Genomic DNA, 21,666 nt, shown 5'->3' with positions numbered 1-21,666 from the left:
TACACATCAAAGTTACTTAGGGTTTGTTTAAATTCCTAAACCTCAAATATAAGCAATAATAATAATGGTTTTAGAAAGCACCAATTATAAAAAAAATAAATAAAAGATAGATAGATAGAAATACACTAATATAAAAAGTATGGCCAATAATTATAACATCAATATTGTGCTATAATTACTGATAACGGTTAAGCTATTAAAAACCTACACAGTATTTCCCGTTTGCTTCCTTTTTAAAAATATTAACATTAAAGCTCTGAAATTATCTGCTTGATATATCAGCAAGAAAAGGAAAATAATGCCAGTGTATATAGCTCAGACACTGCATTTTCCTGCATCTCCCAAAATTCTCTATTTGAAACCAAATTCCATGAATAAATGATATTACATTAACAATGTCATACCTTATTTGTGGTATAACTGTCCCAAATAATGAGCTTTCCATCCTGGGAGGCACTAACCAGCAGCCTATACACAAAACACAAGAACACAGGTGAGTTGAGTTTACATCCTAACAACAAAGTAACATGGATGTAAATATCACAATGTGCAGAATTACAATCAGCAGAACCTCCTGAACAATCTCAAGCTATTTACAGAAACATTCTGCATAAATATTGTATCGTTATTGCTCAATCTTGGCTGTAGCTATAATAGTAACTAGATGCTTGGTCATAACACCTACTTACAACCATCACTGTACCACCCACACAAATATAATAAAAGAACATGATTCAATGCTATTGGGTTTGCTTGCGGTGGACATCACACGAGCGATGAACCTGTCCACCCCCACTGATTAAGGGAAACCTCTCGTGTAACCAGCTCTGACGTATAAGGATGTTTTCACACGACTCATGAATGAGGTCAGGTCATGATGCAAATAATGGAGTGTGATGGTAGGGCTGGATGATGCTATCAATATTTTTCTGCCCTTTGATGGCATTCAATACATCTTGATATTTATGACTTAAAAGGGTCATTTTCTTCATTTCAAATCAGATTCAAAATGTTATTTGCAAGAACTAAAAAACCTAGTTACTAACCAAGCTGTTTTTTCACTAAATGAAAAATAATGCTATTTTATATTTTCATTGTGTTTAGATGCACCAATATACTAATACATAGTAATAAGCAGTTATATTTACCCACACATGTTTTACATCAACATGTTAATACATGTAAAATAATATGCAAGCACATAAGTGTTGATGTAAATGAATTGCTACTGTTTTGACCTTAAAAGCATTTGTGGCACAATGTTGATTACAACAAAAATTATTTGAACTTGTCCCTCATTTATTAATAAAAAAGCAAACAAACAATAATTGCGGTTACAGTAAGGTCACTTAAAATGGAAGTGAATGGGCCCCGTCCATAAACAAACTACACAAGTCTTAAGGCTTTTGAAATAATGTATTTTAACATTTTCAGACTGGCCCCATTCACTTCCATTTTAAAGGGATAGTTCACCCATACATTTAAAATCTCTCATTATTTACTCACCCTCATGCCATTCTAGATGTGTGTGACTTTTTATGTGACTGAGTTTTAGAAGAATATTTCAGCTCTGTAGGTCCATACAATGCAAATGAATGGTGATCAGACCTTTTTAGCTCCAAAAATCACATAAAGGAAACATAAAAGTAACCAATATGACTCCAGTTAAATACATGTCTTCAGAAGTGATATGATAGGTGCAGGTTTAAAATTCCAGTCCTCTTTTAATCTAAATCTTCACTTTTACGCCACTTTCAGATGTGAAAATGAAACCAAACAGGCACCACATGTGGCTTTCAGATGTGAAAGTGGGGATTTAGAGTAAAAAAAGGACTTAAATTTTGATTTGATTCTCACCCACACCTATTATATCGCCTCTGAAGATATGGATTTAACCAATGCTGCATGGATTACTTTTATGTCTCCTTTATGTGATTTTTGGAGCTAAAAAGGTCTGATCACCATTCACTTGCATTGTATGGACCTACAGAGCTGAAATATCCTTCTAACAATCTTCATTTGTGTTCTGCTGAAGAACAAAAGTTATACACATCTTGGTTGGCATGAGGATGAGTAAATGAAAGAATTTTCATTTTTGGATGAATTATCCCTTTATGTGCCTTACTATTGCCATGATATTTGCTTCTTTTTTTAAATCAAGGGACAGGATGAAATTATTTTTTACATTATGCCACTGATTGAGCTTAACTTGCACTGAACTTCTCTAAAAATGACAATTTGAACTCATTCACGGAGATGATTTAAACATAGAAACTCTTAATTTTTGCCACTGAAGTTTAAATTGGAGACGCTATAAAAAACATTATTGAATACTTGCTAGTCACAAGGACTGCAAAACTTGTTTACAGTCTATGGAAAACTGAAAGGCCAAATAGAAATTGTGTTGATTTTACACTGCGAATATTTGATCATTCACCCAGTCCTATGTCATGGAGTCGCAGTTGTGCCTCACTAATCCGCAATTGCTTTTGCGGTTGGGTGATATGGTGTACCTGGAATCGGTGCCCCAGTGCATGGCGTAGATTTTAGCCAAATGTCCTCGCAGTGTTCTCCTTGTGCGCATCTGGATTCGGCCAACGGGGTCGATGTTGGCTGTGATCTGAAAACCCATTTTGATTGAAAACATCAACACATAGACGGTATTAATACATTGATTAAAATATGGGTTACTTCAATGAACACATCTTAATAGAAAATTGTAAACAAAACAAAAAAAAAAAAACATTCTATACAACTGGAAACAATTACCTGTGATAGTGTGGCATCTGCACATGCTTTCCTTGCATCCTACAAAGCCAAATGAGAGGAGAAAATTATATATTTTTTCTACTTCTATAGAAAACTTGAGGTGCTTGCCAGTGCAAAAATCACTGCCACAATGTTAGGGTGTTCTGGTGTTTTTGGCGCACTGCTTCGAGGTTCCCAGGATGTTCTGGGTGGCTGCTATGTTGTTAATTACAGGTCCAAGTCTCTATGATACTCTGGCCCCAAGACATATGGTCAATCCTTCAACTCTTAGATTTTTTGCATGTTTTATCATCTGTTATGCAAAAGTCCTGCGTCAGATCAATTAGAAAAGTAATAGCACACCTCTACTTAACAAGCCGCACAATTTGAGGTTTCATTCTGTAGCACAGATGTTACAGGGTACACACCAGTTTAAGCTTTTGATATCAACACTAATAACTAGTTTAGATGTTATGGGCCAAGTAAACTTGATTTATTCTTAGCCATAATCATGATACCCTGACATTTTCTAGATTTATATTCTAGTCCAAACCCTGAAAAATATTTCCAAAACGTACAAAATATGTAAAGCGCTTGAGGAGCAAGCATTTGGCGTAAATTCTTTCTAGAGCACAGCAACAGTACAGTTACAGTAAAAGTTTTTCGTGCTTATTGTGTAAACAATGCAAATAGTCACCCTCAATATTTAAATGTCTTTCGTTTAGGCAAATATTCCTGAGTAGCACGATACTACCAGGTAACCGGGTTACAAAGAGCACAGAGATGCAGCTTAGTTTAGATGTTTACGTCTACACTTCTTATGACTATACTGATACAGTTCAATAAAAAAAAAAAATACAAATATATAGTTAATTCAACTGATATTTTGGATACAACTAAAATCTGCATAAGAATTTCTAATGACTACAATACAGAAATTTGCTGATGAGCGTACATTTTAAGTGCTTTGTCTGAATTGAGTAAATATTGCGTAAAATAAGCATTCATTTGATTGCAGCAATTTTTCTCATTTGCTAAGATGAATTACATTTTCTTTATATATTAAATAAAGGCATAATACCAGCAATCAGCCACCCTGTTCTATATATATCTGCATTAGTTATTGCACAACTTTATTTTTTTTTTTTAATGATATGCCCGTGACACGTGGTTGATTAAAAGTGCATTTCCCCTTGTGTCAGTTCCAATATTGTCAATGAATAAATTACAGTTTTTTAGTGAACCAAGTAAACATTGTGTAAACTAATTGATAAAGTATATTTAGCAATTTTATCTGAGCCATGCAATTGTAATGTCATATATATGCCTTCCATTTAGCGACCACAACACTATGGTGTGCATGCTGTGTTACAGGCATATGTAAATAAACATTCATCTATATGAGGTGGAGAGATTCTTACTCTGATCTGGTTCTTCAGCTGCTCAGCCTCCTGGCGTAACTGGTCCAGTTCACTCATTTTCCTCTTCTAAAGCTCTGCCTCTCTCCTACTGCCGGGACACGTTCTGATCTGCAAGACAGTGAGAAAGAGATGTCCAGACTCAGAATTACAAAGTCATCACTAGTGAGAGACTGGTTAACCGGACGACATTTGGCCATTTTGAGATTACTGGCATTGACGGATTACATTTCCTGTTATCAAATATTTTGAGTAGTAAAATTCATCTCATAATTGTATTTTGTATACACAGTGCTTTGAAAATATATTCAGCCCCCAACCATTATTTCACAAAAATTATTTGCACAACCTGAGATTGACCAATTCAACAAATTCTTTTTATTTGTGAAGCACTGAACTCTGCAACAGCACAGCTCAAAACTAAAAATTAAGCATTCAATAAAAAAAAAACCAATAACCGAAATGTCAAGAATTAGTAAGTAGGGGGGCCTAGACAGCTCAGCGAGTACTGACGCTGACTGTCACCCCTGGAGTCACGAGTTCGAATCCAGGGTGTGCTGAGTGACTCCAGCCAGGTCTCCTAAGCAACCAAATTGGCCTGGTTGCTAGGGAGGATAGACTCACAAGGGGGAACCTCCTCGTGGTCGCGATTAGTGGTTCTCGCTCTCAGTGGGGCGCGTGGATCGTGGAGAGTAGCATGAGCCTCCACACGCTGCGAGTCTCTGCGGTGTCATGCACAGCGAGCCACGTGATAAGATGCGCAGATTGACGTCTCCGAAGCGGAGGAAACTGAGACTTGTCCTCCGCCACCCAGATTGAGGTAACCGCGCCACCACGAGGACCTACTAAGTAGTGGGAATTGTGCATTCCAATTTGGGAGAAAAGGGTATAAAATGTATAAATAAAATACATTTTTTTACTAAGTATTCATCCCCCTACTACAATACTTGGTTGAACCACCTTTTGCAGCTATTACAGCCATCAATCTTTTTGGATAAGTCTCTATCAATTTTGCAAAACATGAAGCAATATTAGCCCATTCCTCTTGGGAATACTCAAGCTGTACCAAGTTAGTTAGGGATTAGAGATGGACAGCAATTTTGAGGTCTTTCCACTAATCGGAGGTTAAGACTCTGAGGCACTGAAGGACATACATTTCTTTCATTTTAAGCCACTCCAGTGTTGCTCTGGCTTTAGGTCTGCTGAAACACAACCTTCCTCCCAATTATACACTTTCCAAAATCTCCCATCAGTCTTCACAACATTGTCAATCTCTGCTGTTGAAAAGCACCCCCATAACATGATGCTACCACCAGTGTGATTCACTGTGGGGATGGTCTTATGTGGCTGATGTGTAGTGCTGGCTTTGCGCCACACATACCGTTTAGTGTTTAAGCCAAACATTTCCACTTTTGTCTCATCAGACCACAAGACCTTTTGCGACATCTTTGCAGTATCTTCCAAGTGATTTATTGCAAAATCTTTATGGGCAAACATGTGCTTTTGTTTTCCAGCAAAGGCTTCTTCCTAGCTACTCTCCCGTACAGCCCCTTTTTGTGCAATGGTTTTGAAATTGTTGAAGCATGAACGTTATTTTTAGAGGCAGCCACTGACTTTGGTAGCTCAGTCAGAAGCTGGGTTTCCATCCAAATGTTTTTGTGCATTTCGAGACTGTGCATGAGAAATCGTGAATGGAAACGCTTGATATGCAAGTAAACTCTCCAAATTCTCTTAAAATGTAATGTGCTAGGAGTAGGTGGATTTCATAGAGTTTTGCATTAGTTAAAATTCACATTAAGGTGATGGAAACAGTTTATTTGCAAAATGTTGATATGTTTTGGCCATTCTTGTTTTTAGTGTGCATAACCTAACATTATACCTTTGAAGAAAGCTTAGGATGTCTTCTACTTTAGTCAAAAGCAAAAATGAAGAAATGCTTAATGCTGGGAAGTGGAACCTTTTAAGATCCTCTTTTTTTTTTTTTTTACCAAATCCCAGATTTTTTTTTTAAGCAATAAAGTGGGAAAGAGGAAAAATGATTCTCAAGAAAATATCTACAAAGTATTTGGAATTAATTTTTTATATTTTCTTATACACGTTTACATCATAAATCATATTGTAACATTTACAAGCATTACACCTCAACAATTTTTGTCATTTTCTTTACCACTGTTTTTCCCACCGGTTCTCATGAAATGAGCTCTGCAACACACCCAAAGTAATCAATTTAAAACCTCAAATAGTTAAGAGACAGTTTACTCAAAAAAAAAATTAAAACACTCATCATTTACTCACCCTCATGCCAGTCCAATGTGTATGACTTCTGTTGATCACAAAGATATTAGAAGAATATTTCAGCTCTGTAGGTCTATACAATACAAGTCAACAGGGCCCAAAGCTTTGAAGCTCCAAAAAGAACAAAAGGCAGCATACAAGTAGTCCATAAGTGGTTTAATCCATGTCTTCTGAAGTAATCTAATTTGTTTTGGGTTAGAACAGACCAAAATGTAACTCTTTTTTCACTGTACATCTTGCAATTGCAGTCTACAGGACCAATCATGATTTCAAGCTCAATTACACTTAAGAGTTCGCAGAGTGCTAGATGGTGCTAGAAAGTGTAATCGAGCTTGAAATTATGATCACCAAGGAGACTGCTGATGTCAAGATTCACAGTAAAAAAAGGATTTAAATGTTGATCTGTTTCTCACCCACACTATATCACTTCTGAAGACATTAATTAAACCAATGGAGTCTTATGTATTACTAATATGCTGCCTTTATGTGCTTTTTGGAGCTTAACATTTCTGATCACCATTCACTTGCATTGTATGGACCTGCAGAACTGAGATATTCTTCTAAAAATCTTTGTTTGGGTTCTGCAGAAGAAAGAAAGTCATGCACATCTGGGATGGCATGAGGGTGAGTAAATAATGAGAGAGTTTACATTTTGGGGTAAACTATCCCTTTAATTGTTTTCTTCCCAAAGATTGAAAGATATTTATGATCATGAAGTAATTCAAAGCAGCTGATGCATTAATTTCCAACACTAATGGAGACTAGAGCAACAAATTGGATGCGTTTATAAGACAATATCTTTAACTAGAGCAAGGTTAACACAGTAATTACAAAGGGTATGACAATCCCCCCCCCCCCCCCAATTTTAGTTTTAGGTTTTTCTATTTTAATTTTAAGAGGTTTGGGACATTTTTTTTTTTTTTTTTTTTTGTCATGAAACAGTACTGTGTACCAGCTGGGGAAAAGTCTCTGGATATCTGTATGGGCTACTGAGAAAAAAATAAAACATCAGTTGACCAGTGGTCATCACGCATCACATACCAATGCAAGCATCATATATATATAAGAAATAACTTGATTTACCAGGTCATGCAACGCTGCAAGACAGATATTTTGACACGACTTGCTCTTAATTGTTTATCAATGTACAAGGGCATAAAGTCAAGATTTCACCACACCTCATTAAACTGGAAGCAACCAAAGAACAATTTCCTTCTTGTGGTGAAATGAGTCAAGTTGCTCCTTAATGTAAATTGCAGAAGTACAAAGAGTACAAATGTGCATGCAGCAATCCATTAAAACTCTTTCACAAGGAAAAATACTGATTGTATCCTGGACTATAACATGACAAAAATAAATACATACATATATAAATAAAAATGCTTAAATCAACATTAAACTGCGTTTGCAACTGGTTTGGTTAGATTGATTCATTTGGGTATATTCCAGTTATAATGTCTATTTTGTTTACATATGAAAGAAATTCTCTCAGCTGATAATGTAAATTATACAGGGGGCCCTTCTAACACCCTGCCTACACTGGACACGAGCATTGCATAAAAAGCGATAAAACCCATTATGATTAATGATGCTGTCTACACTGGGAGCGTCCACTGCCCTGCCCTATACGCAACCCATTTCACTTCTGTAATGCAACTTTTTTTAAATAGGTTATTGAACGAGGAAAAAGGCACTTATACATAAGTGGGTGTTATACACCAGAATGGAGTTAGGTGGTTGAAGGAGAGTAATAAAAAGGGATGTGACGTCAGCCAAAAAGGAAAGTCACTTCAGAGGTGAAGCAAATTATCAATCAAATTTTAATTAAAAGGTTGCTAAGGCAAACTTTTTTTAAATCTGGGATAACATTGAGCACAATAAGGCTAGAAATTTAGGTCAGTTAATGTTGACTATAATGATATATTCACCAATGAACTATTAAAAAGCTTGTATTACAGGCTGATTTCCGCAATTTCTTTACTAGGTGTGAAACGGTTCTCAGTTCGTTACCCATGGTATGCATTTGCATCATGGTTCATCTCAAGTCTGACGTCACATCTGGAGCATATGGGTTGGTGAAGAAAACAGCGTCAAATAGATAGGCAGTTACAACCTCTGCTTACGCACCTGTATGGTTCTGTATAGGGATGGCACAGATCCTATACCTGGATCGGTATCGGCTCTGATACTGACGTTTTTAGACAGATAGGTCCAAAATCGATACTGTGTTAGTCAAGTTCGTTACTGTCAAGCTCCAAAAATGACAAAACAACCACTGAAGTAGTTCACGTGACTCGTGCATTTTATTCAAAGCCACCTGAAGACGTGTGATAGCACTTTGAATCACAAAAGGCTGTGTTTAATAAGTAAATATATAAAATACATGCGCAGCGCCAGCGCGTTAGTGAATGGTGACTGCTCGGTTGACACACGCGGCTACTTTTAGCCTCCACGCGGTGCGCAACATTTGAGCGCTACTCACGAACAACATCTCAGATGTAGATGCTCAATAGTTCGGTTCACTTATAATATGCATTTAGAACGGCGCCTGAGGTGCATTTTACCACTTGAATAAGAAGCGAATTAAACTACTGTGAACTTGCTTACAAACAGACACATACAGGACTTCCTGGAGAGTTCAGAATGTCAAAATAAAAGCCAGAGGGTTTTAAAGTTAAATGTCAGATATTGCTCAACGTGAGTGCCGTAAACTCATGGTTCAACATCGAATATGATAGCCATTTATGACATCACTATAAATAGCACACGGCATGCAGAGAAGAGCAGATGAGCCTGTAATGTACAAGGGCTGTGTCGATAAAATCAAATATAGATATATTGTGATACTTTTTCTCACGATACTTAGATCCATGTATCGTGATACATTGTGATATTTTCAGTGCTGTCAGAGATGCTTTTTTGAGGCACAAAAGAGACAAATTGATCCTGCAGGATTCACAGTTTCTCTCACGGACATGCTGGACCTCTCTCACACGTTTGGATCTAAGGTAGGGAAACAAATATAGATTTTCTTCTTAATCTTCATTTGTACGATCCCAATGTTGATTCTTCTTTCTATCTGCAATCCCTAACATTCAGATGTGTGTAAAAAAAATGTCTCTGATTAGCCACTGGCTGGTAAGTGTTTAGATTTCACTCACCAGTGTTTGAGTGTAGTGGCACAGAAGTTCAGTACTGAGATCTTTTCACTGCATGCTGAGAGTAAAGGTTTTGGCTCTTTCTGTGTAATGTGAGTCCAAAGACTAGATCCAAGCAAACCATTTGTTGTTTAATAATGTCTCTTTTAATATCCTTTCTCAAAAACAACAAAAGAAACATTTAATATTAATCACACATAGCATGGATGCTGTAAAGAAGCCATTCAACCAAACAAACACTTCTGTCAATGTCCCTGCCACAGGTCTTAAAGAGGCAGTACCATTTTAGCACTTGTTCTAAATATCTTACAAGTAAATACTTGTAAATAGTACAAATTAGGCATGTAAACAACAAACATGTAACAATATAATACATGCAATTTCAATACATCATATTTGTTGATGTAATTCATGGACTACATAAAAAAAATAAAAAAAAGAGCTAAAATATCACCAAAATGATGAAAAACTAATGATAAAATAAATAAAATTGAGATGTCCGTAATTTAACAAGTTAGAAGGTCCCCTGTATAATGAATAACAGCATTTGCTACTGTATGCAAGCAAAATGGACATTATAACTGAACTATACACAAATGTACTGTTGTCAAAAGTACCGGTATTTCGGTACCAAGTCAATACCAAAATACAAAAAGATGTAACGGTACCAGTGTTTCTGCTGTACCGAGCACCGACTCTATTCCAATTCTATACCAGCACGCAATCTGACGACAGCTTTAAAATGCTAACGGGCTTATTTTGAAAACGAGTACTGTTATTCATTTTACACTGAAATGGACAATTACTCAAATTAAAATCGTGACATGTCCTAGTGTGATTTATTAAACCGCTAAAGGCTGCAATCTTAGTGCGGAAGAGCTGCATACTTCAAATAAATCCGACCACTAAAACACTATATACTCCACAGACACTGAGAATCATTCACGTTGTTTGAGATGACACAGCAGAGCACTAATCTACTGTGAACCACGCAACACATGTAAACTATATATTTATAAATAAAAATATAGAATTTGCACTTATCAGCTCAGCTTTATTTATATCGCATTTAAAACAACAGAGTTGACCAAAGCGCTTCACAGTAATACAATTTAAAACATAACATTTCAAAATTACCACAATACACAAACACCTGTAATCTAAAACACAAACACTCAAAAACGGTGTCCTACATTTCATTTGTCAGTCTCAAAGGCCAGTGTAAAGAGATGAGATTTCAGGCGTGACTTAAGTGTTGCAAACTGTTTATCCGGAAAGTGAAGATTCAAGAAAAAAAACACGTCATAATAAAAGCACATTTCAAAATATAAGCTAGATGCCTGAAATTGAATAAAAATATTTTAAAACTGTATAGTAAAATGTAATAATAATAATAATAATAACAAAAATTAAGGAATATCACAAGACAGCTGTTGAATAAAAGTTTGGCAAAAAAAAAAAAAAAAAAATGCAATGCATGTTGAAAAGTTGACATATCTCGATATATCATATTGTGACATGTGCGTTGCAAAACATATCGTATTGTGAGGTGGCTGGGCAATACTCAGCCCCATAATGTACATACTCCCTTCTGTTTTTAGGCAGGTACTCAGTTCTAATTAGTTCAGACATAAAACAATAACTAAAGCACTTGGGTTGTTCATTGCCAAAGTTATGTTGCCCTACTCGATTGATGAAGATTTGGAATTTCAGCATATGATTAAAACACGAGGCGCGTTACAACATCCCTTCTCGTATCCATTTTAATAGCAAGGTTATTCCTTCAATAGTGATGTACAGCTTCCATATGATGAATATATGTTGAGTTGAGTTTTAAATGCTCTTTATATTGATGCATGCAGCATAATAATGTAGGTATTACTTTAAAATCTTGATTAGCGAAAAAGTTAACCATGGTTTTATTGTAGTAACCATGACTACTGTAACCATGATTTAACTGGCAGAAACCATGGTTTTGATACAATTAACCATGGTTTTACTACAGTAATACTATAGTAATATTGTAGTAACCATGATTGTGTGAACCACGGTTAATTTTGTGGTTACCATGGTTTAACTAAAAATACCATGTTGAAACTATGGTTACCATAGTAAAACGTGGTGATTTTTCAGGTGCTAACATGGTGTTTGCTACCAAATTAATTATACTTCCTTTGGATTTGGCAGTAATATTTTTTTCTGAACATGGCAAGAACCGAACCATACCGAAACCATGACCCTAAAACAGTGATCCACAATGTAACCGTTACACCCCTAATTGTTAGAGCAATAAAGCCAGGGGCTCCGATTCTGATCAGATTCCTTTAATAAAATACACTGTTGCACTCTGAAACCTTTAAAACCCGCCTGTTTTAATCTTGACTTAAAGCAAACGCACAAATGACAACACGGTCCTTTTAGGCCAGCACTCATCCTATTAGCGTTCCCAGCCCATAGCTGCGTTTTCACACCTCTCTCTCCAGTGTCATTGACATAATCCTGGGACACGCTTGATACAGCTCCTTCAAGCAAATCCAGTTAAGACTGGGGACACCGATTGTAAGAGCAGCACCTATCCTGCTGACCCAAATCCCTCATGCCCTCAGACAAATGGCTGATGAAGGCAGCTGTTTTAATAGGCCATTGGAGTGTACACATCTAATGCCGGAGAAAGGCAGCTAATGACGGAATTACTTTTAGAAGTACATGAAGAGAATGGAAAGGAAGGATATGCACACTGAGAGATGTGATGACGGCCTTCAACAAAACATTTCATGTTAATGCATAACTGTGGCATGTTCACTGTCATACCTACTGTGATAAACTCACACCACAATCCCTTTTAATTCTACATAAACAAGGCAAGCTACAATAGGAAACAGGAGGCAAATACATCACAAATGATGTGAGCGAGTTAACAAGGCCTAATAACATGTCTGTTTTCACACATAACATAGACTCCTTTTCTTTAGAGTATTAGTTCAAATAAAATCTCAGACCAGATTTTTGAATTTATACAACACAAACTACATCACTCTTAAAATTTGTGCCATTAACTCAATTGATTTTGCGGTTAAAACTAGCCTGAACTGTACATAATGCAAATGTCAAACAGTTCTAAAAATGGGTCCGAATGATTGACTAGTGATTGGTGAGTTCGACGGAGGAGTTTCTAAAAAATTTTTAAAACAGCGGTGCATTAAAAGGGAATAAAATTTAAAGATGCAACTTCTTGGTGAGGGTTGAAACGGTACTGGCGCTAAAATGCTCTGAGAAGTTGCGTCTCTAAATTAATCCCCTTTAAGATATCGCAACTTTATCCATCACAGCCCATATTTCATGTCAAATCTATGGTCCTGAACAATAAATTTCCAAACAATTACTGCGGACTCCAAATATTTTTTAAATTGCCGGTCGCGTCTACGTAAACACGCAAATAGATCTTAAACGGATAAGTCGCGTCTTGCTAGTTTTTCGGCATCTAAATTTAAAAAACTCACGTTTAGGCTGCTGTGTTCTGCTCCATCCAGATGTTTTTACATGAACGTCTCAAAGAAACGCATCTAATTGGTGGACATGGCGCTAAATCTGCCGCAAATGCAGGGTTACTTTAACGGACAAACAACAACATTTAGATGCCTATTAGATATGTATTGTGATCTTTTTGTTAAGGAACCCTTTAATAATTAGGCTGCATTATGTCCATGTGACCCCGATCAGATGCGTTTCATAAGGATATATGGATGCCAAGTTAACAGGGTAACTAACAGATATTCAGAGCACGTAGAGTCACAGAGCTATTCCGGCTCTGATACAAAAGTGCATAGCTGTTAGATTATTAATACTGCAGGGGTACACCATGTAGCTCACAGCATCCAACAGTTTTATTGCAACTATTAAGGAGGTGCCAGACAAAATCTGCAGAATGACTCCTGAAAAATATTCTCCACAACACCTCACAAATAAACCTGTGGATTATGCATAATAACAGGAACACTGATCACAGCAGAGAATTTGACGTCCGAACAAGCAGCACTTTGGCGGCTGTAGCACCAGTGCATTAAAAGAATAGTTCACCCAAAAGTGAAAAGGTTCTCATTATTTACTAGCCCTCATGCCATCCCAAGACAAAATTATTTTGTAGAATGCAAGCAAAGATTTTTAAAAGAACATCTCGGCTCTATAGTAAGGCTGTCAAATTCAAATTTTCACCAAATTAAAGAAAAATATGCACATTCGAATGTTAAAACTGCGCATTCGAATTTTGGATGTGTGCCAAGCACTGGCAATGACTTCAGACCGATCGCATTCTTGCGCTATAAAAAGGCAGTTCAACAGAAACCAGGAGTCTCGAGACGTGTTTTAAAGTTCTTTTTAACTTGCCACGGCATCTAAAAAAAACAGTGCTACTGTACGAGATGCTGAATAAACAAAAACAAAGATGTTTGTCTAGCACGTTCACATAGAAAAACCAATGGTAAACTGGATGGTTGCAAAAGTGTTCGGTGTGAACAGCCCCTTACAGTAGGCGGAGGTCTTTGGCCGTTACGTCTTGCTCTCTTAACAGCATTCCTCAGTTTAAGCAATGGGTTTGTCTGTAAAGGAGTGCAAGTTGGAAATGTGTGTCTTGAGATCCTCGCGTTCTGTTCCTTTCCGTTGTGTTCCATCTGTTTGAACAGCCCCTGACTAGGGATCATGAGTCGCTTTACCACGAGTTCAGCTGAATACCACTGCTATCTGGGAACAATTCTACCCTACATACAGCTGTAATTAATGAAAAACACTGTGGTATATATACTGCTGCACCAGTGCAAGTGTAACACAGAACTAAGTTTAAAATGGAATGCTTTTTTAACAGCCAGGAATGTTCTTTGCAATAATATATTACGGTGCTGTATGGTTATATGTATTCAATGCGCCCTCTTATGGACTAAGGAAATAACGTCAATTTAAAAAAAAAATTACTTTAAAATTCCAATTTAATTCGAATTTAGAACATTTTTACGGTAAAAATTAGAATTTGGTTTCTCTGCCCAATTGACAGCCCTACTCTGTAGGCCCATATAATGCAAGTGACCAAAATCTGAAGTTCCAAAAAACACAAAGGCAGCATAAAAGTAATCCATATGACTCCAGTGGTTTAATCCATGTCTTCTGAAGCAATCTAATACATTTTGGGAGAGAACAGACCAAAATGTAACTCCTTTTCACTGTACATCCTGAAATTGCAGTCTCTAGGCACGATCATGATTTAAATCTCGATTACACTTCCTAGTGATTGACACATGCACAGAGCACTAGATGGTGCTAGGAAGTGTAATCAAGCTTGAAATCATGATCGCCAAGGAGACTGCAGATGCCAAGCTTTATAGTAAAAAAAGGAGATACATTTTGGTCTTTTCTCACCTAAAACCAATTAGATCACTTCAGAAAATATGGATTAAAATACAGGAGTCTTATTGATTACTTTTATGTTGCCTTTGTGCTTTTTGGAGCTTTAAAGTTTTGGTCACCATTCACTCGCATTGTATGGACCTACAGAGCTGAGACATTCTTCTAAAAATATGAATGTATGTTCTGCAGAAAGAAAGTCATACACATCTGGGATGGCATTCGGGTGACTAAATGATAAGAGAATTTTCATTTTTGTGTTTAATTTTCATTCCTTTAAAAAGGACAACGATTTTAAGAGACAAAACTTCTCGGAGAGAAAACCTGTTTGTGTGAACCTCAGAACTAATATAGCTTCCTATGATTGTATTAGCATATTAAGCTAAACATTAAATTTTTCTTATATATATATATATATATATTATTAAAAAAATATATAAAAAAATAAAAAAAAAAGCTTTTTCATCAGCTAGACAATTTAAAAATCACTTGTCAAAAGAATCGTGATTTGTAATGGAATTTTTTTTTCCCCCGACACCTACCACCACCTAGTCAATTTGAAAGAATATGTAGCTTGGCCCAGCATTATACGAAATGGTGAAATCAATCAATCTAAAACACCCAACATCATTTCCCATTAGCCTGCTCTTTGTTGTCTTGAGATAAGCAAGATGAATGTAGGTTCAAGCCTGAACAAAGTCTGTCCAGAAGAACATTGATGATAAAGAAGTGCTAAGAAAAATCATAACCATATGGGCGCGCTGAGGATCTTCAAGAAGTGATCAATACACTTGTGTATATTAGCACTATGAAATACAGAAGCCACACATATCCTTGTTACTCCCACATGTATGCGGTCAAAGCATTCTAATAGGAGCACTAAAAATGTAGTTGGATCCATTTCCTGTAATTGCAATTGCCCTCTGGTGCATTATACCCTGTGCTAATTGTGAAATAAATGATACCATGTTTGACTGTGTGAAAAGACAACGAAAATACATCGTTACTCTATAAAAACGGTCTATGACAAGACGGAAAAGTGATACCTTGGAACTATTGCATATAATTCATAAAAATATGTAAATTATGATTTGAAGTGTAAACTAAATACAGAGCAACGATAGGACGAATAATCTCATGTAGGTATTTCACTGGGTAATCGTTTAAAAGTGTTTGAGAGGTTTACAACATGCATAGCAGACATAGCTCAAAATCTGATGTAGAGAGATAAGACAAGAAAAACCTAAAAAGTATTTAATTAAACAAAGTCCATTGTGAAGCAAACACATACAAGGAAAAAAAAATGCATCCGAAAAGGAAACTAAGGATTCAACTACAATTGTTGCACAAGATCAGGACCAAGACCTTAAAAAAATAAAAATCTTTTAAAAGTTAATATGCGGATATCTTACCTTATGTGGCTTGCACAAGGCTCCTTGTGTTTAACAGCCAGAAAATGTTTCTTCTTTGTGATAGTCTTATCCTTTGCTATACACTTGCTCCTTCCTTATTGGCTGACCTCTTAAATGGGCCTGCATCAAGACAATACTTCTAAGTCCTCTAATCTTGCTGATCAAAATGAAATGGTTACAAAAGGTAATTCCCTCACCTTCAGTTCTGTGCCATTGGTGTGGCCTAAACTACTCAACCCAAAACAAATTTAGGTTTCGCCCAATTCCAGTTATGATGGCCAATATCAGTATCAATATCTGCCTATACAGGCCAATTCCACTAATTAAAAATAAATAAAAAATTGAACATTGTAATGTACAAAATGTACAATTATTTATTTTAGGTATGTCCTGATACCATTTTTTGAGTACTGATACTTGTTATCATCAAAATGGTGTTTAAATAAATGAATTCATTAAAACTTTAATCAAATGAAAATGTAACAATTATTTTTACATAATATTGCATTATATTTATCAAATGAAGTACTTTTATACAAACCAAAATACAGCATTGGAGTTATATTTAAATAAAGTGCTACATGACAGAGCATCACAGATGAGAGATATCACTAAAATATAATAAAATTACTATTGATTTATTGTTATTATTAATAGTAGTAGTAGTAGTAGTAATACAGTGAATATTACATAAATGTACATTAGTCACATATTTGTGTCATACTTTTTCATTTAAATTGAGCTTTTATTTTGTTTGTGTTATGACGGCAGCATTTCAGTCTGGAAAAGCCGGTTGCTACGTGACCACAAATGCGGTTATTTAATTAAAAAAGTATGTACTCTGTTTGTGCCTCACGCTACAACATGAATTTGCATTCCATTCACTGTCATCAGCTACAAAGCCCATGATGCTCTGTGTCTGTGAGTAAAACAATATGCCTGTTGTATTTTATTCATTCATTTAAGTTAGCGACTGTTTATCTGTGGACATTTCTGATATTTGCAACCCTCTTTGCAATGTATTAATTATCCTGTTCACTGACTGAATGTTTTTACTACTAGTGTGATGAAACATCATTATGTGGGCATGTGAGGAGTTGCGTTTGTCAGCAGTCTAGAATTTGGTAGAAAAATAATGTTATGATGACAAAATATTTAAACTGGTTGCATAAAGTACTTTTTAAAGCTAAAATATTCTTAATTTTTAAATCAAAACGCTTCTACCATCACTATGACTAATATTTTCATCTGTTTTGGTGTGCATGTTTTTCACCGGCCGACATCAGTTACGTAAAAAGTATGTATAAAAGTCACTTTGGACTGTAATAAAAAACAAAACAAAAAAAACGCAACTTATTTTCCGGAAATTACGGTATATATTTATCTTATTAAATCGCAGCTTTGGTGGTTAAATATTCTCAAAATGCAATAATGTGACTTTAATTTGTACGCTGAATGTTTATGTAATGACATTCGTATGTCAGACGGTATCAGAGCATTTTTATGACCACGAGCGCGGTATCGGACCCGATTCTGATATCAGTATCGGGACATCCCTAATTTATTTTCTTTGAAAACATGACAAAGTGTTGAATTGAAATATTATCAAAATATTATGCTAATATTATGGGCTAACTGAAAGCTAATATTATGGGCTTACAATATTGACCTAATAAGGCTAATGCCACTAATATTAAAACGCAAAACTTTTAATGTACAGCATAACAATTTCAATAATAGTTTATTTTGTTAAATAAAAATTCTGATAATACTGTCTTACCATATCCGCCTTATTAGGCTAATGCTAATCATTAAAAAAAAATAATGTACAGTAGAACTTTTTTATAATACTTAATTTTCTGTGGAAACATAGCATAGAAAAAGAGTGTACAGTTGAGCTTGAGGATATTATTTGCCTTCAATAACGGTCTACTCAGGTCAAAGCCAATAATCTTAATCTGCAGAAGATAGCCTAATTGTTTATTTTCTTTGTAAATATAGCATAGATACAAAGAAATTTGGCTTTAAAATGGGGTAAAACATTTTAAGTAATAGTTCTTCCAAAAATGCATATTCTCTCAAATTACTCATCCTCATGCAGATATGTATGACTTTCTTCTGCAGAACAAAAACAAAGATTTTAGAAGAATATCTCAGCTCCATAAAACACAAAAGCAGCATAAAAGTAATTCAAAAGACTCCAGTGGTTAAATCCATGTCTTCTGAAGCAATCCAATCGGTTTTGGGTGAGAACAGACCAAAATGTAACCTAATTTTCACTATGAATCTTCACATCAGCAATCTCCTTGGTGATCATGATTTCAAGCTCGATTACACTTCTTGGTGGCATCTAGCACTCTGCGCATGCATCAAGCACTAGGAAGTGTAATCAAGATTGAAATTACCATCGTGCCTAGAGACTGCAATGACAAGATATACAGTGAAAAAGGAGTTACATTTTGGTCTGTTCTCACCCAAAACGGATTGGATCGCTTCAGAAGATGCATTAAACCATTGAAGTTGTATGGATTACTTTTATGCTGCCTTATGTGTTTTTGGAGCTTGAAAGTGTTGGACCCCATTCACTTTAGTATGGACCTACAGAGCTGAGATATTCTTCTAAAAATCTTCGTTTGTATTCTGCAGAATTAAGAAACATCTGGGAATGGGATGAGGGTGAGTAAGTAGTCACATTTCCACTGTCAGGCCAAATGAGTGCGTGCCAGTATGAGCCAGGACCAGTTACGTTCCCACTGTTACTTCTGGGGCTTCATCGTGCCTCCTCTGGGCTTTCTTAGGGCCAACGGCCCATCGATTACCCTTGGGCCAAACAAGGCCTACCGGGGATTGAGGCGGATTTAATGTCATAGACGGAGTTTAGCTGAACTTCCCAGGTTATGCATCCAGCGCAAAACGGCACAGGTTCGTGAAAACATTTATTAAAAAAAAAAAACAATGCGGGCACAATACAAATCCATTAAAATGCCCAATGGACAAAGTGGTGCCCAATGGACAAAGTGGAGCCCAAAGAAATAACTTTCTATGGTTTGGTGAACTTTCATAGATGGTGTGCAGGGACATCGTCCCGCTGATATTGGAGAGACCACTCGGGACACCATGTCAGTTACACTCGGTGAGTTGTCAACTTATCTTGCTGAATACAATCAATTTAAAAATCGATATTCTAGATAACATACCTCAGCTTGAACTTCCCTCTTGCTTTTGAAATGGGTGGGGTGTGTGACGTTGGCATTGTAGCAGCGTATTAAGGGTGGGTTTTGGGGCAACGCAGCGGAGTTATTGGCCCGATGGTGGGAACGCAGATCCATTCATCTTGCGGCTCGAGATCTGATGCTATTGGCCCCGGCTGGCCAGTTGACAGCCCTGGTTCGCACTGGCCCGATAGTGGAAAAGCAGCTAATGAGAGTATTGTATTCCTTTAAGGAAACATTTTTTTTAGCAATGATTTTTCTCCCCAATTTGGAATGCCCAATTCCCAATGCGCTTCAAGTCCTCGTGGTGGCATAGTGACTCGCCTCAATCCAGGTGGCGGATGACGAATCTCAGTTGCCTCCGCGTCTGAGACAGTCAATCTGCGCATCTCGTCTCGTGGCTCGAGCGCATTACCACGGAGACATAGCGCGTGTGGAGGCTTCACGCTATTCTCTGCGGCATCCATGCACAACTCAACACACGTCCCACCGAGAGCGAACCACATTATAGTGACCACGAGGAGGTTACCCCATGTGACTCTACCCTCCCTAGCATCCGGGCCAATTTGGTTGCTTAGGACACCTGGCTGGAGTCACTCAGCATGCCCTGGATTCCAACTCGCGACTCCTGGGGTGGTAGTCAGCGCCTTCACTCGCTGAGCTACCCAGGCCCCCAAATTGTAGCAATGATTGATAATTGTTTATTTTCTTTGCAAACATGATATAGCCTAGACCTGATATTATTCGCTTACAATTCTGACCTAATCAGGACAACATTGAGGCGATAATTAAAAAAGCTAATACAAAACAACTCCAAAAACAAACATGGGAGTTCACAGAGTACCAGCTCAACAGTCAATCATAAGATGGGTACAAATTATACCTTGACTCATTTCGTCGATGCAAGAAATATAAATCAAACATCTTGATTCTATTCTCCAAACAAACCGATTTTTTTGGCTAAATGTTACACCAAATAACTATTTTAAAAAATTAAGCTTCACTTTGCGTAACAGCTGCTGGATGACAATCAGTCAGGCTTCAAAAGTGGACATTCCACCAAGACTGCCCTGCTATCTGTCACTGAGCCGCTGAGACAGGCAAGAGCTGGATCCAGATCATCCATCCTGACTCTACTGGACCTTTCTACAGCCTTTGACACAGTCAAACTTCAGATCCTACTGTCCACCCTCTCTACTCTGGGCATCACAGGAACTGTACTTGACTGGTTTAATTCCAATCTCTCAGGTAGGTCCTTCAAAGGTAGCCTGGAGAGGTGAGGTATCCAAGTCACATCAGATACTTACTGGGGTTCCTCAGGGCTCAGTGCTTGGGCCACTTCTCTTCTCTATATACAACATCACTGAGACCCATCATTCAAGCACATGGGTTCTCTTACCACTGCTACGCCAATGACACAGCTCTACTTGTCTTTCCAGCCAAACGACACCACGGTGACTGCTTGAATCTTGGCTTGTTTGGCAGACAACTCGGCCTGGATGAAGGAACTCCACCTGCAACGTAACCCAGTGAAGACTGAGCTCCTCATCTTTCCAACCAACCCTGCTGTTGAACACAACATCACCATTCAGCTGGGTTTAACTACAATAATGCCTTCCAAAACAGTCAGAAATCTAGGAGAAACCATTGACAACCAACTCAATTTCACAGACCACATCTCAAAGACAGCACGGTCATGTAGATTTACACTACAATTAGGAAAATAAGACCCTTCCTCTCTGAACATGCCATACAACTTCTTGTTCAGTCACTTGTCATAACTAGACTGGACTACTGTAATGCTCTCATTGCAGGCCTCCCTGCATGTGCAATTAGGCCCCTGCAAATGATCCAGAATGCAGCAGCATGTCTGGTCTTTAATGAACCAAAGAGAGCGAATGTTACACCACTCCTGGTCTCTCTTCACTGGCTGCCGGTTGATGCACGCATCAAATTCAAGGCTCTGATGCTGGCATACAGAACAGACACTGGGTCTACTCCAGCTTACCTAAAATAATTTCTGCAGAGCTAC

The 21,666-nt window shown here is 37.1% G+C and overlaps 1 protein-coding gene across 3 annotated transcripts in view; it reads right to left on the bottom strand.

Annotated features, from left to right (window-relative positions):
• The window catches only part of gnb1b (guanine nucleotide binding protein (G protein), beta polypeptide 1b), a 51,780-nt gene that overhangs the window by 17,604 nt on the left and 12,510 nt on the right, over nucleotides 1-21,666 (bottom strand). For 2 of the 3 annotated variants that reach the window (XM_051707108.1, XM_051707107.1), the window contains exons 2-5: nucleotides 4,170-4,277; nucleotides 2,770-2,808; nucleotides 2,514-2,620; nucleotides 405-468 (exon numbers count right to left, since the gene is read on the bottom strand). In XM_051707108.1, coding sequence (XP_051563068.1) covers nucleotides 405-468; nucleotides 2,514-2,620; nucleotides 2,770-2,808; nucleotides 4,170-4,226 — 267 coding nt within the window. In that variant the 5' untranslated portion in view covers nucleotides 4,227-4,277. Of the gene's footprint in view, nucleotides 1-404; nucleotides 469-2,513; nucleotides 2,621-2,769; nucleotides 2,809-4,169; nucleotides 4,278-16,422; nucleotides 16,469-21,666 lie in introns of those variants that run through there. The other variant, XM_051707109.1, reaches the window with a different exon arrangement.

This window comes from Myxocyprinus asiaticus, chromosome 9 (assembly GCF_019703515.2).
Source record: "Myxocyprinus asiaticus isolate MX2 ecotype Aquarium Trade chromosome 9, UBuf_Myxa_2, whole genome shotgun sequence".
NCBI lineage: Eukaryota > Metazoa > Chordata > Actinopteri > Cypriniformes > Catostomidae > Myxocyprinus > Myxocyprinus asiaticus.
This window is presented reverse-complemented; position numbering and strand designations above follow the sequence as displayed.